The 27,948-nt window shown below is 38.3% G+C and overlaps 1 protein-coding gene across 4 annotated transcripts in view; it reads right to left on the bottom strand.

The window, feature by feature from the left end:
• Positions 1-27,948, bottom strand: part of kuz (zinc-dependent metalloprotease kuz) — a 594,360-nt gene that overhangs the window by 35,773 nt on the left and 530,639 nt on the right. For 3 of the 4 annotated variants that reach the window (XM_076203724.1, XM_076203722.1, XM_076203721.1), the window contains 3 exons: positions 24,343-24,459; positions 18,460-18,627; positions 17,845-18,175 (listed from right to left, as the gene is read on the bottom strand). In XM_076203724.1, coding sequence (XP_076059839.1) covers positions 17,845-18,175; positions 18,460-18,627; positions 24,343-24,459 — 616 coding nt within the window. The remainder of the gene's footprint in view (positions 1-17,844; positions 18,176-18,459; positions 18,628-24,342; positions 24,460-27,948) is intronic. The other variant, XM_076203723.1, reaches the window with a different exon arrangement.

The raw sequence follows: 27,948 nt of genomic DNA, 5'->3' as shown, positions 1-27,948 counted from the left end.
CATCTGGAGGAGAACAATACACTAAATCTGAAACAATTCAGTTTTAGACAGGGAAGATCATGTCCCACAAATTTGATCTGTTCCTATTCAAAGTTAATATATATAATGCAAGAAAGAGATGGATGGGCAGATTGTGCTTTCCTGGACTTACAAAAGGCATTTGATAAAGTACCACACAAAAAACTATTAAGAAAACTCAAAACAACATGAGGTACACATAGAAAATTATAGAAATGGATGGAAGATTTCTTGCATGGAAAAAAAATTAGAGTGGAGCTAGGAGATAAAATCTCTATTTGGGAAGAAATGATAAGTGGAGTCCCACAGGGTTCAGTATTGGCTCCAATAATGTTTGCTATATATGTAAATGACATGGATGAAGGTGTAGAATGTTATATGAACTTCTTTGCAGACAATGCAATACTACTAAAGTATGGAAAAAGATTGTGAATCGCTACAGAGAAACCTAGACAAGATCTGGGAATGAAGTCAAAAGTGGGAAGTTAACTTCAACATAAAAAAAAGAGAGAGCGAGAGAGAGAGAGAGAGAGAATTTCAGGACAATATAAAATCAGTGCAAAAGAAGTAAAGAAAGTTGGTTCCAAAAAGGACCTAGGAGCAATTATCAGCAAAGACATGTCACTAGACAAGTAAACAAAATAGTTGGAGAAACCTACAATTTACTACAATCAATAAAGATGGCTTTTAATTACAGTACTTGGATGAGGTAATGGTAAAAAAATATTGGTCATACTGATAAGACCAACATTGGAGTATGCTGCAACACTATAGACACCCAGTATAAAAAAGAATATAAGGAAAATAGAAAGAATCCAAAGAGCAATGACAAAGATGGCCTCAACACTTTGAAAATTGACATGTGAGCAAAGATTGTCTAAACTGGAACTACCAAACCTGGAACAAAGAAGAGAAAGAGGTGATCTATTGGCCACTTACTGAATCATGAAAGGCATGGAGGTCCTTGACAGAGAAGACTTACTAAATTGGGATAGAGGAAAAACAAGGGGACATAAAAAGAAATTCAAAATGGATAGTTATAGAAGAAATCTGGAGAGAGAAAAAAAAAAAAAAAAAAAAAAATCCACAGAGTGATGGTTGTCTGGAACAAATTGGATGAAACAATAGTGTGTGCAAACACCATACAAGAATTTAAGAATAAACTAGATGTTGCAAGATACAAAGACAGGTCACTACAAGCATAGCTCCCCTTCTCGTATAACACAACCAGGTAAATACAACTAGGTAAACACATACACACCTATACAATTCTCAAGTAATCAAAATTTATATTAAATCATTTCTGGTTTCTGTTTGTATATGGTTTTTAACTGTTTATATATAATATCAATAATTTGATTAAATGAAGTGACCTTGTGTGGATGTGCTGTGTCTTGCTACATTGCTTCTGACCTAGGACAGTGGGCAAGATGCAGGGATGACCTGTCATCCAGGAGGAGCTGAGAAAAGAGGGAGGGAGTAGTGGTGAATGGGAGTGGAGTATGTGGGGATGAAATGGGTGGGAGTAGATTTATGCCTTTGACTTTGGCTTCCTCCCTTGTAAGGGGGGAAAAAGCCATTGGTATGTGTACATATCTCAATGCTTCCTTGTTGACTTAAGGCATACATTGTTACATGATTGGGTTCTATTCAATGAAAACTGACCTTATTGCAATCAATTATATAATGACACATGGAGAAAATAGGGTTAGTTCCCAGATGCAACAAAAATCCTGATATATTCTCATTTGCAGTAATATCTGATTTAAAACATAAAAAACCATTAAATGATGAAATAAAATTCAAGATTTTTTATGGTTCTCCTTTTGGTTGATAATATGGCCCAGACACATGGGAAGAATGAGTGAAAAAAGTGGGAAGCAAAGGTGGATGGAATGAACTTGAAAGGCCAAGACTGAGACAAATAAGGTGATAGGGACATTGGATGCAAGAGTGCATCTGGCAAGGAAAGGAGTGCAGTAGATGAAAGTGAATGGAGAGTAATTATAAATGGATGAAGAACTGATGCAGCCCAAAGGGATGTTTGTATATGCTCTGCACAGTTTTTTTCAAGATGAGAGGGTAGTGGGGTCACCATACAAGGCAATTGGGAATAAACTAGCTCTGGTTGTTGAGCTTCATGTGGGAGTACTGTGTCTTGCCATGTTGCCTTTAATCCAAGTAGTGTGGTAAGGAACATGGATGACCCTTCATCCATGAGGTACTCAGATGGGAGAGGCAACAAAATTGTTTTGGTTGGGTATAGGGTGGGTGTATGCTTTGACTCAGCCAATCCCCCTATTATATCTCTTGATTCTAGCAAAAGATTTTGTTTAATGTCACAAACTCCCCCCTATCAGGAGGCTAGGATGGTGCTCCTTACAGAGGACTTTGTAGCATGGAATTTAATGAACCATGCCCTTGGTCCAACTTGCTGGTGGCAGGGTTTGAACGGCTGTCACCTCAACCTTTATTGCAAGTAGTGATGCTCTTACCCACTAAGCTAATGAGCATCCTAGCAAATGAAAATTAAATTTACTACAAACTGACAGTGTTGATCAATCTACCATGGAATGATCAATCACGTAAGGTATACCTGTACAACACTTTCCTTTATAATGATAGACAAATACAAGAATGAAGAGAATAATTCTTTACAATTTTCTGAAGAGTACAGTATTTCAAAATTTGTCTAAAAATGCTAAATCCTTAGAAACTCTCTTGACTCTCATCTGTGTTATGAAAAAGATGGGAACCACCACAAGATAATAAAAGCTTCATTTAAAGCAATAACAAAATTGGTATCACAAATAATGGCATAATGAGAACTATCCCATGGAAAAAATGCTGCTCTGTTTTAGGTGCAACACACTACACACATCCTACCTGCACTCAGATGATCCATCTATTGAGATTGCTCTGTCCTTCCTCAATGCAATGAATGCTTTCAGGTTGCTTTGCTTCTTTAATATGCTCACATACATCTATTTACTGCCATGTTTTCTAATCAACAAATTTTACTTGAAAAATTTAATAGCCTTTATCATGCTCTTTGTTTCATTTATTCTCTCAATTACTCCCCTGTACTTAGCAAATTAATTGTTGCTTCAAGTTTCACTAAATGAAAATTAAAAACTTGCATCTCCATAGCAGCAGCCAATTGAACCCTCCCACAAAATTCTGGGAAGAAATTTTAGATTGTTGTGTGTGTTGTATTAGTGTACGACTGTTTCTACATTACTATGTGAAAGTGGTAGGGACAGGGGAGCAGTCACTAGCTGTCATCTCTCCATGTGTGAAAAGGTGTAACAAATCAAGTTGAAGTTGACAGAAAGAGATCTTTGGCACAGTCCACAGACATCAGCACCTCAGGGCTGCAGTGACTGATGGTGGTGAAGGAATTAACGAGTTTTGAAAATATAGCTTTACTGCCCATCTTTCAGGATCACCACAATAATAATAAAAAATTTTGCCTCTAGTTTCATAAAGTGGAAGACCCACAGCCCCACAGTAGCTGACAATAGTTCTTGAACCTTTCCAGAGATCTCCCTGGGAAGAAACTTTAGAATGTTGTTCATGTTATATTGGTATGGGACTGTTTCTGTATCAATGGCTGAAAGTATTAGGAGGGGAACAGTTGCCAACTGTCAGCAATCCATTTGTGAAAAGTTGTAAAAATACAGGTAAAATTGATAGAACTCGAGCCCAATCCAGTGACCAAGTGTTAGCCCCTTAGGGCTGTACCTTTTCATGGAGGTAAGGGGGTAGAGTTTTGAAAATGGGCAGTTCTGCTGTCCATCTTGTGGGATAACCACAAGTAGGTACCCACCATTTGTCCCTACTCCCACTATATTTATAACAATAATAATAGAGTAACAATGACAACAGTAACAATTATGATGATACTAATAACAACAATAATAAATTATACACACACACACACACACACATATGGAATAACTTGGATAAAGAAACAGTGTGTGCAAACACTATTCAAGATTTTATGAAAAAACTCAATGCTGAAAGATACAAAGACAGGTCACTACAAGCATAGCTCCCTTCCTATGTAATACAACTAGGTAACTACATATGTATATATATGTATATACCAAAAAGTGGCTTATGTGGGAGGTAGCCACCTAAGACCTACATCCACCCTCCACCCATCCAACATCCTTTTCTTTTCCTTTTAAAAAGCTCACCTCCTTGTAGATGAAAGGCCATCCCTGCCCCCTGACCTACTGCCCAAGTCAGAAGTAATACAAGACACAACACCTCCAAATACTTGTGTTAAATCTTATTAGCCACTTTTCAGACCATTGCTGTAATTTATCTAAATCTTCTTGAATATCTAATTGGTTTAATCTAACATTTGCCATTCTGCAGAGTTTTGTATTATCAGCAAATTTGGAGACAATAGATTTCAGTCTATGGTCTATATCATTTATATATTCTATGAATAAAGTGGCCCAAGAACAGAACCCTGAAGAACTCCACTCATAACATTTTTCCATCTAGAAGTTTTGCCAATTACTAGTCCAACTTAATAGGCTACCACTTATTTTGTGTGAAGCTAATTTAGTAAGTAGTCTTTCATGGGGGATGGTATCAAATGCTTTTGCAAAGTCTAGATATATTAAATCTAGTTTCTTTTGTCATAATTCGAAATGACTTTATTATGAAATTCAAGTATGTCACGCAAAAACATTTCTGTCTGAATTCATGCTGGCTATCATTTATCAGTTACTTTCTAAATGATGTTCAATAGCATCTCTGATGATAGTTTCCATCCTTTTTCCTACAATTGATGTCAAACTTTTTCCTGTCACATACCTTCCCAAACTCCATCAATGCCTTAATCCCTTCTCTGACCCCACCACAGCCGCAGTGTTGTCTGCAAACAACAACTGGCTCACCTCACTATCTTTAACCATCTCCAGTCTCCTGCCCATTACCCTCACATTTACCTCCCATACCACCCCACATCCATGTACACAATGAATAGCCATGGCAACATGACACAGCCCTGATGCAACCCCACCTAACCTCAAACCACTCACTCTCTCCTTTTCCAATTGTAACACAGGCTCTGCACTCAATGTATCTATCTATATACCAAGGGTTTCTTCCCTATTCCACTCCCCTCCACCACCCTTTCCTCACACTGCCCTGGGTCAAAAGCAATGCAGCAAGGCACAGCATATCCACAGCAAGGCCACTTCACTGAATTGGAGACCTCCCCTCTCCATCCCCTCATACAGAAAAAGGGAAGATGTGGTGAAATCCCTTCAGGCTACATAAAAATATCATTTACACATAACCACTCCCTACCTTCCATCCCCAGTCACCTCCCTTCCTTGCATCACAGTATCATTTATACAGAGCCATTCTCCACTCATCCCTATCTGATGCTTTCTCCCTTCCCTGCACAACAGACATTCCCCTCTTCATCAACACCCCTTTCACTTAATCCATCTATCTCATCCTCGATCTTCCCAAGTTCACTCCCTCCACCTATGCCTTCTACACCTCTTTTACAAATTCTTCTTCACTTATTCTTTGTATATGTCCAAACCATCCCAATATTTCATCAGCCCTATCCTCCATCTCCTTTTCCACTCCTGACCTCCTCATTTCTCACTCTATCCAACTTTGTCCTACCATACTTCTCAGACATTTCATCCCAAACACTTTTAAACTTTTCCTCTCTGCTTCTCTTAAATTCCAAACCTCTGCCCAATATAGTGCTGCCAACACAATAATCTCTTCATATAATCTCCTCTTTGCATCCATTCCAAAATGCCTATTTCTCATGACACTTTTTAATCCCCAAAGGGATTCTCTCACTCTACAATTTACCTCCACTTCCATTACTTCCTTTCCTGCCACATGTAACCTCAAATAATATCCACTTCCTCCAGCCTCTCTCATTTAAGACTTACTTCCAACTTGTTGCAATCCCATATATCTACTATACATCCCAGTGCTTCCTGATGAGCCTTCTCCAAATCCATAAAAAAAAAAAACATTTTCCTAAGCCTTTTCACAAATTTGCCTTACCACAAAAATCTGATCTACACATCCTCTACCTTTCCTAGACCCACAGAGCTCCTCACCTCTATTCCTCTCCAAATCCTTTCAATCAACACCCTTCCTATAGAACTGTACAGAGTAATTAATTTTTCAGTTCTGTGTTCAAATGTTTTCCCAATGGATCCTACTATTTGCTACACAGTTTTCACAGCTTTTGTGCAATCCTGGGTCTGTTTTAGAATACAAAGGATTTCAAACTAGGTTAAATGTGGAAAAAAAGTATAACAATGGTAAATGGATAAAAGAAAAATCTATTTTTTTTTTTAGTAATATAAATAATAATACATAAATCCACATACTAAAGGCTTTTTCCCCCCCTTATAAGGGAGGTGGCCAAAAAACAAAGGCATAGAAACCTCTCCCACCCATTCCATCCCCATCACACTCCACTCCCCTCCACCCACTTCCTCCCCTCTTATCTTGGCACCTCCTGGATGACAGGTCATCCCTGCATCTCACCCACTGCCCTAGGTCAGAAGTAGTGCCACAAGACACAGCACATCCACAGTAAGGCTGCTTCATTAAATTGGCAACCCCCCCTCTCCTTCCCCTCATGCAGAAAAGAAGACAGGAAGAAATCCCTTCAGGCTGCGTCAAATTATTTCTTATACACACTCCCTCACCCCCATCCCCCACCCATTCCAACTCATGCATCACAACATCATCCATATACAACCATTCTCCATTCACCCGTCTTCTGTCCTCTCTCATCCTTCTTCAACAGACATTCCCCTCTTTCCTAATACCCCTTTTACCCCATCCATTCATCTCAGCCTAGGTCGGCCTCTCATGTTCACTCCTTCTACATCTGCCTTCCACACCTCTTTTACTAATCTTTCTTCACTCATTCTTTCCATGTGTCCAAACAATCCCAATACTCTTTCATCCACCCTATCTCCCAACTCCCTTTCCACCTCCGTTCTCCTCCTCACCTCATTTATCACTCTACCTAAACTAGTAACCCCTATCATACTTCTCAGACACCTCACCTCAAACACATTCAAACTCTCTTCCTTTCTTATGTTCCATGTTTATGCCCCATACAGTGCTGTTGGCACAATCACTTCTTCATATAAACACAGACCATGGTTGAAGCAAGACGTGCTGAAACAAACGCTATGAACCCGCTATTTAGCAATTCATGAACGAACGAATTGGAAAGCAAGCATAGTTGTTTACAAAGATACGGTGAAGGGAGAAGTGTATTTGCTGCGACCAGAATGTAACTATCTGTATCTCCATTCTATCTTTTTATTTTTTATTTTTATGTTCTATTATATAAAAAATGGAAAGCAAGGAAACTCCGAAAGACATAGAACCAGCAAAAACATGCTTGGAGGAAAGCAAAATAGACTCCACTTGGTGTCATTCAAAAGAAGATGTGTCTTTCTCAAACAAGGGAGTACCAAATGTTTGAAAGTTTTTTTTCGGGGTTTGAAGGGGAAGGAAATATCATGCATAGAGGGTTAGAAATGGATAGAAAGCCCAGGTATAAAAATATAATGAGAAATAGAGATATTAATGACATTTTGGATAAATTAATAGAGCTCAAAAGTGTGTATAAAATAATGTACAAAGAAGTAGCTCTGCTATGGAAAGCTAATGAGGAAATTAATAGGGAGATAGATGACTTAAAAAAGGAATTGAATTAATCAAAGGGAGAAAATGAAAGGTTGAAAAGTGAAGATATAATTAGGAATGAGGCATTAAAAAAGGAGATAAAAGATCAAATCCAGGCAGTGACTGAAAAAGTGGAAGAAATAATCAAAGAAAATGACTTACAGGAAATAAACAGTGTTATGTTGAACAGGAATGTCAAAAAGTATCCTTTAAAGAAAAAGAAATAGTGGAGCAACAGGTCAAAGAGAATGCTTAGGAAACAGTGATCCAAGTGATTAAAGAGAAAGGCAACTTAGTTAGGGGCACAGTGAATAAAAGAAGATGCGCTGTAATCTATGGCATTAAAGATAAGCATGATGTTCCTAGATATCAGAGGGAAAAGGAGGAGAAAGGGATCACTAAGGAAATTCTGAAAGAATTACAAACAGAAGGACAGGGTTTAGATAGGGAAATCAAGGAGACTTATAGAATGAGTAGATACACTAAAGAAAAACAACACAGGCCACTGAAAGTAAAGCTTAGATCACAAACAAAAGTACTATCCAGAACGAAATTAGCAAATAGTGAATACAAAAATATATGGATAAAAAAAGAAATGAGTGAAGAAGAAAAGGAAAAAGAAAAAGAACTGAGAAACAAAGCGAGTGAAAAAAAACAAAAATAGAACTGAAACTGAAAAGAATTATTTTTTTGGAGAGTGGGTCTGAGGCTGAGAAAATGGTATATAAGGAGAAAGGAAACAAAGGCAGGAAAAGACAAGAGAAAAAAAAATAGCTTATACCAATATTGATGGAATAACTTCAGGAATGAATGAAATTATTATCTGGCCTTAGAGAAACCAGACATAATGGGAATAGTGGGACAAAGTTTACACAATTGTTGGATGAAGAATAGAAAGGATAAACAGGGTGGCAGAGTATCAATTTTGACTAATAAGGATTTAAATGTAACAAAAATAACTGAAGGAGAAAATAATGTAGAATCAATTTGAATACAAGTTGAAAGCAAATATATGAAGAGTAGAAAATTTGTAGTGGTGTATGTGCACCCCAAAACACAGTCCTGGTCAGAAAGTGATCATTCCAAAATATTTGAAGGTACAAAATATTAATTAACAAATATACTGAAGGACAGAGGAAATATAGTAATTATGGGTGACTTTAATTCAAAAGAAATATGTTGGGAGGAAATGACAGTGAAGGGTGGAGAGGAACTCTAGGGCAACGTCCTGCTCGACATGACCATCGAATACACAATGACTCAGTGGATAAGGGAAAATACCAGAATCGGAGGTAGTGAAGAACCATCAAGGCTGGATTTAATATTTACGACAGAGCCTGAAATTGTCGACAAAATTGATCACAAAACTCCAATAGGAAAGAGTGACCATGTACTAATAGAATTTGAGTTGAAAGAGCAAATGGATCAAAGCAGAAATGAAAAACATAGAATAGGAAGACACCTGTACAACAAAAATTTTGAGAAACTCAAAAAATTCTTTCGCAACGTGAACTGGGAGAAATTCCTAAATGAAGAAACAGGGATGGAAGAGAAATGGAATATACTAAAAGAAATTAATTATGAGGAAGTGAATAAATATGTACAACAAAAAATGAAAGAATATGCATAAAAAGCTGGTACAACAAAAAATGTAGTGAGGCTAAGGATAAAAGAGACAAAGCTTGGAAGAAATGGAAAAAAAAGACAAAAAAAACAAGCAAATGGCTAATGTACATCAAACTAAGAAATGATTATGTAAAAATACACAGAGATGAAAAGAGAAACTACGAAAAAATAAATAATAGAAAAATCCAAGGAAGAACCCAAACTATTTTACAGGTATGTAAATGGCAAACTGAAGAATAAACAAGAAATAGAAAAGCTGCACCAGGGTAAATACGAATATACAGAAGAACTGGAAATGGCTGAAATTATGAACCACTTCAAATCAGTATTCACAATAGAAAACTCACCTGTGTGAAAATAGAGAGATATCCCTCTCAATGAAAGAAATAATTGTAACACAGAAGGAAATCAGCAACCAAATCAAAACCTTTGATGTCAGAAAATGACATGATCCAGATGGAATTGCAAATTGGATACTGAAAGAATGCATGGAGGAATTAACAGATAAAATATATAATTAAATTCTCACTTCAAGAAGGAAAGGTGCCACAGGACTGGAAGAATCCAAACATTGTACCGATTTATAAGGGAGGAAACAAGGAAGATCCACCAAATTACAGTAGCACAGTAATTTACAAATTACAAGCACAGTAGCAAAAATTTGTGAAAAGGTCATCAAAAATAGATGGGTTAACATTTGGAAGAAAAAACTATACAGAATCCAAATCAATTTGGATTCAGACAAGGAAGATCATGTACAACAAACCTGATCAGCTTCTACTCGAGATTAATAGATATAATACAAGAAAGAGATGGTTGGGCAGACTGTGCCTTTCTGGACCTACAAAAGGCATTTGATAAGGTACCACACAAGTAACTAATAAGGAAAATAGAGTCAACGGCATCAGAGGAAAATTATTGGAATGGATGAAAGACTTCCTGACTGGGAGGAAAATGAGAGTAGTAATCAGAGATAAATTCTCAAATTGGGAAGAAATGATAAGTGGTGTCCTGCAGGGATCAGTACAGGCCCTGATCATGTTTGCCATATACATGACATGGACGAAGGAGTAAAGTGTTATATGAATTTCTTTGCAGACAATGCAAAAATACTAAAGAAAGTAAGAACAGAGGAGGATTGCATCTCGTTACAACAAGACTTGGACAAGATCTGGAAATAGACTCAAAAGTGGAAAGTGAAATTCAATATCAAGAAATGTAGTATATGGAATTTGGAAAAAAGTAAAAACAGAATATCGAGACATTATAAAATTGGTGAAGAAGAGGTCAAAAAAGTAAACTCGGAAAAAGACCTTGGAGTGATGATCAACAAAGACATGACACTGGACAAACATATTAATATAGTCGGAGAAACCTACAATCTATTGAGGTAAATAAAAGTGGCAGTTGTCTAATTGGATGAGGAAATGATAAAAAATAAATAAATAATAAAAAAAACTACACTAATATGACCAAAACTCGAGTACACAGCAACACTATGGACACCCAAGACCAAAAATAATATAAAAAAATTAGAAAGAATACAAACTCTTTCCAAAATGACATGAACAAAGACTGTCCAAATTAGAATTACCAACTCTGGAACAACGAAGGAAAAATGGAGACCTACTATCTATAGAATTATGAAAGGAATGAAAATCTTCGAAAAGAATGATTTACTGAAATGGGACAATGGAAAAACATGGGGACATGAAAAGAAACTCAAAAAAGATAATTACAGAGGAGATCTGGAGAGAGAGAGAGAAAAAAAAAAAAAAAAAAAAAAAAAAAAAAGCTTCCCACACAAAGTGATAGATACCTGGAACAAATTAGACAAAGAAACAGTGTGTGCCAACACTATTGAAGATTTTAACCTCTTCACTCCATGGCACATCGTATGTCTGGCAGCATTAGCTGCCCAACGTGCAATGTTGTGTCATAATAATCGCATTATAAAAAATAGTCAGTGGTCAATCGTTCGTTCTCTTTCACCCATGTATTTTGATAACCATAGAAAATATGATGAAGCCAGTTTAGAGAGAATGGAGGTTACATAGGTACGACTACAATAAATATAATCAAGATGCCGACATCGGCATCGTCGAGTACCCACTTGCTTCTCATGCCACCTACGTAGGCGTCACCGTATGGAAGTGGTTAAGAAAAAACTTGATGCTGAAAGATAGAAAGATGGGTCACCATGAGCATAGCTCCCTTCCTGTAGAATACAACTAGGTAAATACAATCTCCTCTTAGCATCCATTCCCAGATGTCTATTTCTCATTACACTTTTTAATCCACCAAGGCATTTACTTCTCTCAATCTACATTCTACCTCCACCTCCACTCCTTTTCCTGCCACATTTGTACCCAAGTATCTAAAAATATCCACTTCCTCCAGTCTCTCCCTTTATACTCTCCTCCAGTCTGCTGCCACTTTCTCCCCTTGTACATCACCTTACTTTTACCCATATTTATCTTTAAATTCCTTCTTTCACACACCTTTCCAAACTCTGTCACTAACTTCCTCAATCCCTCTTCTGATCCTGCTACAAGTGCAGTGTCATCTGCAAACAGCAGCTGGCTCACCTCCCACTTTTCTCCATTTTCTTTAACCAACTCCAATCCCTGACCTACTGCACTTGCATTTAACTTTCACACCACCCCATCCATGTATAAATTGAACAGCCTGGGTGACATAACACATCCCTGATGGAGTCCCACCTTGACCTCAAACCACTCACTCTCCCCATTTCTAATCCTGACACATGCCCTACTGCTCTCGTAAAAACTCTTGACAGCTCCTAGAAGCTTTCCTCCTATCCCATATATCTGCAATACCTCCCACAGTGCCTTCCTGTCTACCCTGTCATAAGCATTTTTCCAAATCAATAAAAACCCAAAATACGTCCTTACCTTTTCCTATAGCTTTCTCACATATCTGTCTTACCACAAAAATCTTGATCTACACAACCCCTACCTGTCCTTAACCCAGACTGTTCCTCATCAATTACTCCCTCTGTTCCTCTCCTGATCCTGTCAATCAAGACCCTCCCATAAGCTTTCCCAACTACACTTAACAAGCTAATCCCTCTGAAACTACTACACTCACACTTGTCCTCTTTTCCCTTGTAAAGTGGAACTATACAGGCACTCCTCCAGTCCTCCTGCACTCTACACTCTCTCCAGCAAACATTAAATAACCTCACCAGCCAGTCCACCATCACTGTACCTCCTTTTCTCAGACATTCTGCATGACATCCATCCAGTCCTGGTGCCTTACCTGCTCTCATCTTAACTGCCTTCACCTCATCTTTCCTTATTTCTCTTCCATTTTCCTCACTCATCAATGTCATTTTCTTAAAGCTTCCCACTGCAGCTATCTTTCCCTCCCTATCCTCCTTCACATTTAACAACTCCCTAAAATACTCTGCCTATCTTCCTCTTACTGCCTTCTCTTCCATTATCATCTCTCCATCTGCACCTTTACCTTTTCATCACTACTTGATTCGCCTCCTCTTCCTCTCTTAATTTCTTCCCAAAACATCTTTTTGTTACTTTCAAAAATTTGTCATACTCTTATCCCATTTCACATCCGCTCTCCTCTTTGCCTCCTTTATCTTATGTTTTACTTCTCTTTTTTCTTTGTACCTTTCATATGATTCCCTCATCCTATTTTGTAACCAATCTGTGAAAGTTCACTTCTCTCCTACAACCTTCTTTGCTTCCTCATCCCACCACCCACTACCCTTCCTCCTATTTCCTCCCATCTTCCTTGTTCCACACACCATCTTTGCACACCTTGTGACTCCCTCCTTGAACCATCCCCACTCCTCCTCCACTACTAGTTCTACTCTATCCTTCACTCCCTCCCACAACTCCTTCAGCTTCTTCTTGTACTCCTCCTTTTCTTTTTCATTTAAGCTGTTCACTCAAAGCACCTCCCTACCTTTTGCCTTTTCCCTCTTTCTCCATCTGTTCTCCACTCTTAATTCCCCTTCCTCCAGAAAAAGATCCGATATCCACCCACTTTCTCCCCTTAGAGCATGTACATCCTTAACTCTTCCTATTCTACTCCTTTTTACCATTGCATAGTCTATTAATGCTCTATCTACCACCCTTCCATCCACTACCCTCTCCCATGTGTACTTATGCTTGACTTTCTTCCTAAACACTGTATTTGCTAGCATCAACTCTCTCCACTACAATTCTTTCCTGGAACCCCACCCTTCCCAACCACTCCGTCTATTGGTTCATTTCCTCCCTAGCATTAACCACTTCACTACGGGACTTAAATCTCGCAGGCAGCAGCCAATGCCAGCCGTACGACGTGTCGTAATAATACTCGCATCATAAAATATAGTCACCGCTTATATCGATCATTCTCTTTCACCCGCGAATTTTGAAAACCACAGAGAATGGGATTCAGGGCACATTTGGGAGAATGTAAAAACACAGGGGCAACTACAATAAATATAATCAAGACGCCGATATGGCAGCGTCGCAAATCCACTTGCTCCTCATGACGCCTACGTAGGCGGCACCGTATGGAAGGGGTTAAGGTCTCCCAATACAACTACATTGACGTTTCTCCCTAATCCCTCAATGAACTCATTTAAATCTATACAAAAAGCCTCCCTTCTACACTCTCCTCACTACCAGGCCCATATGCACTTACAAAAACCCATATCTCCTTTCCCAGTTTCACCTTCATCCACATTAACCTTGAAGAAACCTCCTTCCACTACACTACACATTTACCTATCTCTTCACTTACTAGTATAGCCACCCCTTCTCTCCTCATCCTCTCTTCACTCCTGAGAACCTCTCAACTACACTCCCAAACTCACACTCACCCCTCCCTTTCACTCAAACCCAACACATCCATCTTTCTTCTCACAAACATACTGCCTTTCTCTTCCCTTTTACTCTCATCTATACCACATCCATGCACATTAAAAGACCCAAACCTTAGGGTACTGGTTAGAAAACTCCTAGACCCTCTTATCCCTTTATTTTTTTTAGGAATGTCCCCTGTGGGGCTACAGGGATAAGGATGCCTAGTCCTAATCTCAGTCCTGTTTTAGTCACCTCTTAAGATTCAAGTGAGAAGACTTGGTGGCAGTATTCTTTCCCCCACCAAACAAAATAAATGCATAGGTATAGTTAAATAATAAACAGGTAGATAGCAAATAATAATAGATAACTAATAATAAATGAAAATCAAGCAAATGATAAATAAAAAATAAATGGCAGTCATTACAGCATCTTGTTTAGGAGTTTAAACGAATCTTAAAGCTTCGAACTGAACTACATTGCACTGCCTCTGTAGGAAGTTTATTCCATTCATTAACTACATGGTTAGCAAAGTTGTTTCTCCTCACTTCCAAATTAAATCTATTTCCTGACAGTTTCAGACCATTATTTCTTGTCAGATTCTCATTCAGTGTGAAAATTTTGTCACCTAGGTCTTTTCCTTGGCTTGATTTCTGAAGCTGGTTACCTTTTATGGAATAATAATTACAGTTGTTTTTTTGTTTTTTTTGCTTACATGCAAAACTTTACATTCATCAATGTTAAATTACATTTACCACTTATTGTTCTACTCAATTAAATGATCAAAATCAGACTGTATTTCCCTATGCACTGCATTACTGATTTTACAATAAATTTTAGTGTCATCTGCAAATTTTGATATATTGTATACCAGACCACTATCCATATAATTTACACAAATCAAAAAAGAACTGGGTCAAGCAGCAATTCCTAGAGAACACTGTTCCTACATTACACCAGTTGGATGAATTTCCATTGACTACAATCTATTGTTCTCTCTCTTTTAGCCAATCTTTGTTCCAATTATGAATATTACCTATGATGTTATATGCATGTAATTTACTGAGTAGCTGATTATGTGGTACTGTATCAAACACTTTTCAGAAATCCAATGGTGATTCAGTTTAATGACAAACTCCACCTATCAGGAGGCCAGGACAGTGCCCCTAACAGTGTACTTTGTAGCGTGAAACTTAACTAACCATGCCATTGGTCCAACTCACCCACGGCAGGGTTCAAACTGCCATCACTTCAACCTCCACCACAAGTAACAATGCTCTAACCCAATCAATCAGAGAGTATCCTTTCAGAAATTCAAGTATGTTATATTGACTAATTTGCTTTCATCATGCATATTAAAACATTATTAAAGTCAAGGAGGTTGGTCAAACATGAACAGTTTCTTTTAAAAACATGAGTCTTTTAATAAATTGTTAACTTCAAGAGAGTCAACAATCTTATCCGTTAGAATCATTTCCATAATCTTGCATACAACTGGGAGATACATTAGCAAATTTACATTCTTGGGGTAATTTACATTCTGATTCCACCTTTATTCTGTATCTCTTTTATGGCTACCCATTTATTTTTATATATTAATACATACATACATATACCAAGGCTTTTCCCCTTACAAGGGAGGTAGCCAAAAAGGAAAAGGCATAAAATCATTCCCACCCATTCCATCCCTGAATACACTTCACACCCCTCCACCCTCCCTCTCATCTGAGCACCTCCTGGATGACGGGTCATCACTGCACCTTGTCCACTGCCCTGGGTCAGAAGCAGTGTCGCAAGACACAGCACATTCACAGCAAGGCCGCTTCATTAAATCGGCGACCCCCCCCCTCTCCATCCCCCCATGCATAAAAGGAGAAGACGGGGAGAAATCCCTTCGGGCTGCGTCAAATTTTGCTCACACGTACTACCCATTCCACCTCATGCATCACAACATCATCCATATACAACTATTCTCCATTCACCTCTGTCTTCTGTCCTCTTCCGTCCTTCCTCAACAGACATTCCTCTCTTCCCCAAAGCCACCTTCACCCCATCCATCCACCTAATCCTAGGACATCCCCTCATGTTCACTCCCTCCACATCTGCCTTCCATACCTCTTTTACTAGTCTTTCTTCACTCATTCTTTCCATGTGTCCAAACCATCCTAATACTCTTTCATCAACCCTATCTCCAGGCTCCCTTTCCACCCCCGTTCTTCTACTCACCTCCTCATTTCTCACTCTATCTAGCCTAGTAACCCTCATCATACTTCTCGGACACCTCATCTCAAACACATTCAAACTCCTTCTCTCTTCCTCTCTTATGTTCCATGTTTCTGCTCCATACAGTGCTGTTGGCACAATCACTCCTTCATACAGTCTCCTCTTAGCATCCATTCCCAAATGTCTATTCCTCATTACACTCTTTAATCCACCAAGGCATTTACTCGCTTCTCTCAATCTACATTCTACCTCCACCTTCACTCCACCTTTTGCTGCCACATTTGCACGCAAGTATCTAAAACTATCCACTTCCTCCAGTTGCTCTCCCTTAATGCTTACTTCCAGTCTGCCCCTTTCACCCCTTGTACATCTCATCACCTTACTTTTACCCACATTTATCTTTAGCTTTCTTCTATCACATACTCTCCCAAACTCTGTCACCAACTTCCTCAGTCCCTCCTCTGATCCTGCCACAAGCGCAGTGTCGTCCGCAAACAACAGCAGGCTCACCTCCCACTTTTCTCCATTTTCTTTAACCATCTCCAATCCCTGACCCACTACCCTTGCATTTACCTCTCGCACTACCCCATCCATGTATAATTTGAACAGCCAGGGCGACATAATGCATCCTTGATGAAGTCCCACCTTTACCTCAAACCACTCACTCTCTCCATTTCTAATCCTGACACAAGCTCTACTACTCTCATAAAAACTCTTGACAGCTCCTAGAAGCTTTCCTCCTATCCCATATATCTGCATAACTTCCCACAGTGCCTTTCTGTCTACCCTATCGTAAGCCTTTTCCAGATCCAAAGTCTTTTTCCCCCTTACAACAGAGGTAGCCAAAAAAACAAAGGCATAAAGACCAATCCCACCCATTTCACCCCCCTCCACCCTCTACCCTCCTTCTTATATATTAATAAAAATCAAATAAACCAGAATACTGCCAAATTATTTAATTCACCTGGAAAGGGGACAAAACTGAAAGGAGTCTTGATTTGGGGTAATTTTGGTTGTAGATCCTCCTCTACTGCTAATTCTTTTTCTGACATTAATCAGATGTTACAATTCCAATGTTTACAGTCAAGAATTTAGTTTACCTTTCTTTTCCCCCAAATTAATCTGTTAGTTACACAAAAACAACAATCCTTCCTTATTTCATGCATGTACTGACAAATCCTATCACATTTAAAACAACTTCCACAGAGCAACCACTGAGCAGCACCAAAATTCAATGAAAAACATTGAATATAACAAAGCAGCTTCATCATATTCATGATAAACCTTGGGAACTACAGTGAAATTAAAGCATTGAAAATATTCCAAAATCTATTAATTTCATGCATTAATCCCACAATCTTAAACACCTCAACTTCTTATCAGCTAAGTTCACTGTAGTCCCATCACGAACTTATGTGAACAAACATACCTCGTGGTCTGTTGTAATGTCCACGCCCTTCTCCATAACCATGCCTTGTGGGGCCCTGAACACCCCCTGGATATGGTGGAGGTGGGTCCTCCAAGCTATAACCTCGACTGGATCGCTTGGCACCGCCCATGGAAGTACTAACACCACCACCACCTCCACTACCACTTCCATGTCTACCTCCGTGGTTATGATGATGGTGGTGATGAAAATGACCACGACTGCTGCCCCCACCGCCACCACCACCACCTCCCATACCACCATGTTGTGAAAGTCCTGCTTGACTCATGTCTGGCCTTTGGGCAACACCAGGTCCAGGGCCCTGCCGTTGCCGCTAATGAACAAAAATAAAAGGTGGTTGTTAAAAGCATGATGATATTAAAAGATCATACTGAAGTTCTTTGTCACTTAATAATAGTTACCAACCCAAAAGTTTATGTTAAACTCCACAGCCTATAAACTAATGCATTAGTCAAATCATCTCACATTCAAATGTAACCATTAGTTAGCTGTACAATCACATGCTTTAAAAACATTGAAACCCTCACTGCTTAATTCATTAATATGAGTCATACATTTTTGTTACTCTATATTTTAAATAGAAATAAAGATACATACTTTTATTCTTCTAAGTGTGTTAACAGGTCTGCGTAGTGTTTCTGATATAGAGCGTGCTGGAGGTTTCCGTGGGTTGCTGGAGGGTGTGTGCACAGCACAACATTTGATGAAAACACCCATAAATACAATAAAGCAAACTCCAAGCAGTAGAACGAAGTACCAGAAGCTCTGTAATAATCAAAACCATTCCTATAAAAAAACTTTAATAGAGAAAAATATTATATTTACAACAACTAATACTATTCATCTCTTACATATACATACCAAAAGCCTTTTTCCCATTTACAAATGTGGTCTTGTCTTCAATGACTTTAACATATCAGCTTATATCTTACCTCAAGCATTCTATACTGTACTCCATTTCCTGCACCATACTTCAATCCATTAAAACATTCCCTGCTAGATATTGATGGGAAAATTGTTATCTGTGGGGATTTTAATCATTGGGTGGATGACCCATTATCCAAACCATATTCTTCTGAACTTTTAGTTACTGAATATAAACAATTTTCACATTTATGTATCCAACCCTACACACATGTTGGGCCATACCCTAGATTTAGTTTTATCACCAGTTGGAGTGGATTGCATAGTTGATGCCTTGGTTACATTTGGCTTGAGGATGGTGAAACAAAAAGCAGTTAAGAAATCCATTATTTTTCATAACTACAGAAATATTGACCAAGATAACATCTCAAGTGAAATTGAATCACACTTGAATGTGACCAATATCCTGGATCCTTCATATAAAGATCTGACCATGCATTATAATGGATCTCTCAAAGCAATTGAGGAGCAATACTGATTGATAACAGCATTGATAACAAAGCAGATTCTTGTCAAGGCAGAGTCTCCTTGGTGCAATCATACTATAGCCTCTCTCCACAGGCAGTGTAGAAGAACAGAATGACAGTGGTGCTCTCTTGGAACAGATTCTAGTAGGTCTGAATTTGTGATTGCACATGAGCAGTTGTGAGTCATGTTCAGGAGTGGGTGGAGTTTTATAAAAACAAATGCACTTCCTGTGGGGGAGACCAAAGAAAGGTAGCTTCTTTGGTTCGTACCTTGATGAGAGGTACAGAGCCAGCCTCACTGCCAATTTCATGTTCTGACAACCAGCTCACATCAGAATTTATGGAATTCTTTCAATTAAAAATTATTCAAATTAGAGAGGAGCTTGACTACAAGCCAAATGGGAACAAGTATATACTGGCTCCAACCATCCAAAATCCTCCTCCAGTAATGTTCTATGAATTTCATCCTGTAGATGAACAGAGCATTAGAGAATGCATTAGGAGGCTAAATAAAACTTACTGTCGATCAGATCCTATCCACATTTCAAAAATTGCAAGGGAGCATGAATCAGTTCCATTTGTGTATCGATTATTAAATAAATATTTTGCTGATTGTATTTTTGTGGAATCTGAAAAACTGGCTCTCCTGCATTCACAGCTTAAATGGGCTGGTCTTCATAATGAGGACAAAAATTTTTTTTGTCCAATTTCAAACCTTACTTTCCTATCTAAATTTGTTGAACATATATTTGACCAACTATATACTTTTATGGAGGAAGCTGGAATTTTAACTAAATACCAATCTGCATATAGAGAACTGCACTCTACAGAAACTGCCTCATGTAGGATCCATAATAACCTTGCTGCAGCCACATACTCTGGTAGAACATCTTTATTGGTCTTATTAGATTTATCTGCTGCCTTTGACACAATAGATCATGATCTCCTACTTAGTGACCTCCATTCCTTTGGAATTTGAGGTGAAGCATATTTGCTTATGCAGTCATACCTAACAGGTCGCTTTCAGCATGTTGTCATTTGACAGTTTCTATCAGAACTAAAATCCTTGCAATTTGGTGTATCCTCAGTCCAATACTTTTCATTTTATACACTAGCAGTTTGGCAGACCAGTTACCTATTTGTATTACACCTGAAGGGAGCTATGCTCGAGGTGACTCTTCTTTGTATCTTTAAGCATCAAGTTTTTTCTTAAAATCTTGAATAGTATTTGCACTTACAGTTTCTTTATCTCAGTTATTCCAGATATCCAGCACTCTGTGTGGGAAGCTATTCTTTTTCCGATCTCTTCTACAGTTATCCTTTTTGAGTTTCTTTTCATGACCTCTTGTTTTTCCATTATCATTTTTTAGTAAATCATTCTTATCAAGGATTTCCATTCCTTTCATGATTCTAAATATACCGTATATTTCCGTGTATAAGACAACCTTTGTATAAGACGCGGTACAAAATTAGAGCAAATTTTTATGAATTTATCTCATATCGGTAGCATAAGACGACTGCTAAATTACAAAAGCATCAGTGTATCAAACCTACCGTACAAAAAGAATTGTTTTGATTACGTTTATCAGCTGTTTTTTCTGCTTTTTCTCCTTTCTTTCTCATTACTTAACTGTATCCTTATACCAGATAAATTACTTACTGTATCCTTATAAATTCAAAATAAATGAAATAACAAAGCAAATCATGTATCATGATTTTCTGAGAACACACGTCAACTAACAAAAATGATTTGTTTACGTTCCTGGTTCGACGTTTAAAGATAACGTTAGGTATCAATGGAACGAGTGGATGACACATGGAGAGAAGTCACTTACAAAAGGTGGAGCTATGCATAGTGCATCACTTGATGTTCTCTGCGAATTTGTTATTAAAGCTTGGGAAAGTGTTAAGGTCGAAAGTATCGTAAAATCTTTTAAAAATGTGGAATCTCTAATGCCATGGATGGCACTGAAGATGATTTTGTATGAAAGTGATGACGAAGCCGACTATTTTGCTTATATGTTTGTCTAGTGTCATGTCTTTGCTGATTATTACTCCAAGGTCCCTTTCCGAGTGCACTTTTTTTATTTCTTCTTCACCAATTTTATAATTTTTTGAAATTCTGTTTTTACTTTTTCCAAACTCAATTATGCTACACTTCTTGATATTGAAGTTCACTTCCCACTTTTGAGTACATTTCCAGATTTTGTTCATTTGAATATGTTCCATTTGTCTTCAGTCTTTGTTTCCTCTTTAGAGAACTTATCCCAGTATGTTTTGGAATTTTTTTCTTAGTTTAACAAAATCCGTTTTGTTATACATTAATCTTCCTTCTCTGTGTTTGCCATTCCTGTCTACATTGTTCTGTTCTTTTAATTCAAACTCTATTAGTATATGGTCACTCTTTCCAATTGGTGTTTTATACTCCATTTTGTCCACAATATCTGGTTCAGAAATTAATATTAAGTCTAGTTTCGACGGTTCCTCATTGTTTCTATATCTAGTATTTTCCTTAACCCATTGTGTTAGGGTGTATTCGATGGTCATATCCAGTAGAATGTTGCCCCAAAGTTCATCTCCCCCTTTAAATATCATTTCTTCCCAGATTATGTCTTTTGCATTAAAATTGCCCATGATTATTATGTTTCCACCCTCTTTCAGTAACTCATTTAGCGCAATCATTGTGTCTTCCAGTAATTTGGAATGTTCGCTGTCCAACCACACATGTATTTTTGGTGGTATGTACAATGCTACAAATTTTCTGCTTTTCATCTTTTTGTTAGCAATTTTGATCATAATTCTACATTGCCTTGGCCTTCAATAATCTTTGTCACATTTAGACCCTTTTTGGCCAATATCATGACACCTCCTTCCTGCTTTTCTGTTCTATTTTTCCCCCAGTGGTTGTATAGACCATGTCCCACTATGCTTGTTGATAGAGGTCCTTTCAATTTTGTCTCCACTATTCCCATGATGTCAGGTTTTTCTGTTTCTAGATAGTCATTTAGTTCATTGATTTCAGAGATCATGCCATCGATATTTATGTATGCCACTTTGATTTCTTATTTTCTTTTTCTTTTTTGGTTAAGTTTCCATTTTTTTGATGTACCAATTTTTCAGTCTCAAGTCCAGCACTCTCAAAAAAACTCGTTTTTTCTGTCTCTGTTCTCTTCTCATTTCTATCATTGGCTTAAATTCTGAGAGCTTTGACTTTCTCTTTTTCCTCATGACTCATTTCCTTTTTTATCCATATATGTTTGAATTTCTCGCTGTTTGCCAGTTTAACTGCTTTCGATAATACCTCCTCAACTATCATTTGGGTTCTTAGTTTTATTTTCTGAGGTCTATGTTTTTTTCTTTTGAATATTTGCCTATCCTATGGATTTCATCGATTTCTTTATTGAAATTTTGCCCTCCATCCTGTATTTCTTTCAGAATCTCGTTAGCTATTTCCTTCTCCTCCTTTTCTCTCTGGTATCTATACATATGTTTTTCCTGGATACCATGGACCACAATGCACTTACCTTTGTCAACTGTATCTCTCACTCAATTTTCCTTTTCTTTAATTACTTTCATAACTGTTTCTTTTGTGTTTTCCTCCATCTGCTTTTGTACTATTTCTCTACAACATATTTTCTATTTTCCACTTCTTGTTTCCATTGATTTTTTATTTCAACGAGGTCTGTTTCTTCCACCTTTCTGGTCACTACTTGTAATTGCTCTTTGACCTCCTTTTTCAGTTCATCATTTTTATTTTTGTCTTCATTTTTCATTCTCTCATTTTCTCTTTTTAGGATTTCAATTTCGCTCTTTAGGTCACTTAGTTCTTTGATCGTTTGCTCATTACTCTTACGCAAAGTAATCAATTCTCTATGTACAGCTTGGTAGTCCAATTTTAAATCTATAATTTCTTCCATTAAGTCATTTATTTCATGATTTCTTAATGCATTACTATATCTAATTTCTCTATCTATATCTAAGCTTTTTCCTATTTCACCTGGGTTTCTTTGAAACCCTGAGAAAAAGTTACTTTCCCACTTTTGGTTTTTTCTTTGAGTATCAATTGCACAAGGGCGTTTGGGGATGACACCTCTAGAACTTTCCACTATACTTATGCCCAATCCTCTTTTTGTCAGTTCATTTGTTATTCTTTCTTCTTTATCTTTCTCCATTTTCCCAAAAACTATATTTATTTTAAGAACTGGAAAAACTGGAAAAACATTTACCAGCCATACAAGTACCATAGTTCACCCATCCCGCACAATAACGACTGGTTTCCTTTGTTATCAGCGATGAAACCACTAGATTGACGCGCTCAACGCAGCACTTCCTTTCGCTTCAGTGTCTGGATGATGTGTGTGAGTGAACATGAGGGGACATCCTAGGATGAGGTGGATGGATGGGGTGAAGGGGGCTTTGGGGAAGAGGGGAATGTCTGTTGAGGAAGGACGGGAGAGGACAGAAGACAGGGGTGAATGGAGAATGGTTGTATATGGATGATGTGGAATGCATAAGGTGGAATGGGCGGGGGGATGGGGGGTGAGTTAGTATGTGTGTGCAAAATTTGACGCAGTCCGAAGGGATTTCTCCCTGTCTTCTCCTTTTATATATGGAGGGACGGAGAGGGGGGGGGGTCACTGATTTAATGAAGCGGCCTTGCTGTGGATGTGCTGTGTCTTGCGACACTGCTTCTGACCCAGGGCAATGGAAAAGGTGCAGGGATGACCCGTCATCCAGGAGGTGCTAAGATAAGAGGGAGGGTGGAGGGGTGTGGAGTGTATTCAGGGATGGAATGGGTGGGAATGATTTTATGCCTTTTCCTTTTTGGCTACCTCACTTGTAAGGGGGAAAAAGCCTTGATATATGTATGTATACATATATATATATATATGAGGCAGATAGTGGCAGAGTTTGGGAAGGTAAGAAAAGAAAGCTGAAAGTAAATGTGGGCTAAAGCAAGATGCGATGTACAATGGGAGAGGGTGCCAGTTAGAGATAAGTTTTCAAGGAGAGGGGCTGAGCCTGTTGTGGAAGTGCTAAGCCTCTCTACATTAAAAGATATTAACAATGATAATGAATTTGCACTTACAGTAATCCAATCTGCAACAGTGTTTAGAGTATCCGGGTTAAAAATGAGATTCTTGAGTCTTGCCAGCGGCCCTTCAGCATCTACCGCACGGCACTTTTGGAAGACATCACAGTACCCCTGCAAACACAGTTCAGGAATAAAAACTTAATCAAAATGCACATCTCTGTAACATTTTTGAGATATTTTCATTAACCTCTCCTTTAAATTACATACTTTATAGATGCTGTTCTAATCCATTCACATTCAAGACATACATATACCAAAGGCTTTTTCCCCTTTATAAGGGAGCTAGCCAAAAAACGAAGGCATAAAATCCACTCCCACCCATTCTATCCTCACCTACTCCACTCCCATCCACCCCCCTCCCTTCCTCTTATCTTGGCTCCTCCTGGATGAAGGGTCATCCCTGCATCTCGCCCACTGCCCTGGGTCAGAAGCAGTGTCGCAAGACACAGCACATCCACAGTAAGACCACTTCATTAAATTGGCAGCCCCCCTCTCTGTCCCCTCATGCAGAAATGGAGAAGACGGGGAGAAATCCCTTCGGGCTGCATCAATTTATTTTTCACACATGCTCCCTCACCCCACATCCCCCACCCACTCCCCCTCATGAATCACAGCATCTATACACAACCATTCTCCATTCATTCCTATCTTCTGTCCTCCCTCAACAGACATTCCCCTCTTTCCCAATGCCCCTTTTACCCCATCCATCCATCTCATCCTTGGTCGCCCCCTCATGTTCACTCCTTCCACCTCTGCCTTCCACACCTCTTTTACTAATCTTTCTTCACTCATTCTTTCCATGTGTCCAAACCATCCCAATACTCTTTCATCAACCCTATCTCCCAACTCCTTTTCTACCCCCATTCTCTTTCTCAACTCCTCGTTTCTCACTCTATCCAGCCTAGTGACCCCTATCATACTTCTCAGGCACCTCATCTCAAACACATTCAAACTCTCTTCCTCTCTTATGCTCCATGTTCACATTCAAGACACTTGTAGAAAAATTCAAAGTTAATAAAATACCAGGGCCTGACAGTTGGCATCCAAGAATCTAACATTACTCCCATATTCAAAAAAGATAACAAAATGAAACCAAAATAGCTACAGGCCTATAAGCTTGACTGCAATTGTAAGAAAAATGATGGAAACTATCATCGGAGATGCTATTGAACACCATCTAGAATGTATCTGTTTGATGACAGTCGGCATGGATTCAGAAAGAAATATTCTTGCATGACTCACTCAAATTCTACAACAAAGTCATCTTGAATGACTTTGCAAAAGCTTTTGATACCATCCCCATCAAAAGACTAGTTATTAAATTAGCTTCACATGGAAAAAGTGGTAGCCTATTAAGTTGGACTAGTAATTGGTTAAACAATCAAAAACAGAGGTGTTCTAAATGGCAAAACTTCTAGGTGGAAAAATGTTACGAGTGGAGTTCCTCAGGGTTCTGTTCTTGGGCCACTTCTATTCATAGTATACATGATGTTGACCACAGACTGAAATTTATTGTTTCCAAATTTGCTGTTGATACAAAACCCTGCAGAATGGCAAATGATAAATTAAACTAGTTAGATATTCAAGAAGATTTAGATAAACTACAGCAGTGGTCTCAAAAGTGGCTAATGAAATTTAACCCCTTCCATACGGTGCCACATATGTAGGCATCATGAGGAGCAAGTGGATACGCGAGGCTGCCATATCGGCGTCTTGATTATATCTATTGTAGTTGCCCCTCCGTAATGACATACTCTCTAAACTGTCTGTAATCACATTTTCTATGGTTATCAAAATTCACGAGTGAAAGAGAGAACGATCGATATAAGCGGTGACTATATTTTATGATGCGAGTATTATTACGACACATCGTACGGCTGGCATCGGCTGCTGCCCGCGAGATTTAAGGCACGTACTGAAGAGGTTAACACAAGTAAATGCAAGAAATTAGTAGAAATAACAATATGATTACAAGTTATTTGTAAATTTGTTAACAAAAGTGGATTGTGAAAAGGATCTCTAAATTATCAGTAACAATCTCAAATCATCTAAGAAGTGTATTTCAACATCTGAGAAAGCAAATAAGATTCTAGGACTGATTGAGCAATCTTTTGACTTCAAAAGTCCATCTCTCATTAACTATAAATTGTTAGTTCATCCACACTTGGAATATACTGTTTCTGTATGGTCACCAAATCTCATTAAAGACATTGACAGATTGGAAAAAGTACACGGTGAGCCACAAAACTTATTCCATATATAAAAAATAAATCATATTAAAATCAACTAAAACATATGAATCTATCTTTCCTATAAAAGTGTAGACTCAAGAGGTGACTTAATACAGGTTTTTAAGATTCTAAAGGGAATTGAGATCAAAAGTAACAAAATTTTCATACTGAATGAGAATCAGACAAGAAATAATTATCTCAAACTGTCAGGGAATAGATTTAATTTGGAAGTGGGTAGAAACAACTTTGCCAACCGTGTAGTTAATAAATGGAATAAACTTCCTGCAGAGGCAGTGCAATGTAGTTCAGTTCAAAGCTTTTAGATTCATTTAGATAAACACCTAAGCAAGATGTAATGCTTGCCATTTATTTTATATTATTTGTTTTTGTCTGTTTATTGCTTATTTGTTATTAATTATTGCCAATTTAATGAAGCAGCCTTGCTGTGAATATGCTGTGTCTTCCAACACTGCTGACCCAGGGGAGTGGGCAAGATGCAGGGATGACCCATGATAAGAGGGAGGGAGGGGGGTGGATGGTAGTGGAGTATATGATGATGGAATGGATGGGAGTGGATTTTATGCTTTTTTTTTGCCTACCTCACTTGTAATGGGGAAAGAGCCTTTGGTATATGTATCATTTATCTGTCCATTTATTATTACTATTTATCTGTTTATTATTTAACTTTACCTATTTATTTTATTTACTATCATTTATATTATTAGTCCTGTTTGTTTGTTATAATTTTTTCACATCTAACCTAATTATAGACCAAAAGGTCTCCTGTCAGCATGCTTCATCTTTGTAATCTAGGAACCATCCTTCAGCTGAATGTAATATATATCTGTTGGGAGAATTCCTAATGACCAGTCCTCACCTCATCACTCACCAGTCCTCACTCCCTTGCCTCTTCTTGGCATCTCACAACCTTCTGACCCCCAAGTGGCCCCATAGGACACACTTGCATCTGCCCAGCTACAATACAACCTAGAGCTTCCTTGAGGCCCCCAGGTGGGACAAAGCCTCCTTGAAGGAATTGCTCGTGGGGTCCCAGGATTACTAACCATCCCTAGGGTCTGCCATGTGATCATCACACAAAACCTCCTTCAGGAAGCTCACATGCACTGCCAGCATCGGCCTGTACCTCTGCCAGCCACATGACAAAACAGACACCAGCTAGCGAATACCTGTGAATTTTATATCTCCGAATAGTGTGAAGTGATTGTGTTGTGTTTTTGTAATTGTATATGCATAGCGCTATACAGTTACAGATATAAGATAAAGTGCAGGGTTCTATTTAATTTCAAAACAGTTTTCTGTTACCGTACTCCAAAGGTAGGAGAAATAGTATAAGGTAAGCAGAGTAAGC

The sequence above is a fragment of the Oratosquilla oratoria genome, chromosome 20, assembly GCF_046742065.1.
Source record: "Oratosquilla oratoria isolate Oo_2021 chromosome 20, ASM4674206v1, whole genome shotgun sequence".
Classification (NCBI taxonomy): Eukaryota; Metazoa; Arthropoda; class Malacostraca; order Stomatopoda; family Squillidae; genus Oratosquilla; species Oratosquilla oratoria.
The sequence above is the reverse complement of the archived record's forward strand: the minus strand, read 5'-3'. Positions and strand labels throughout refer to the sequence as shown.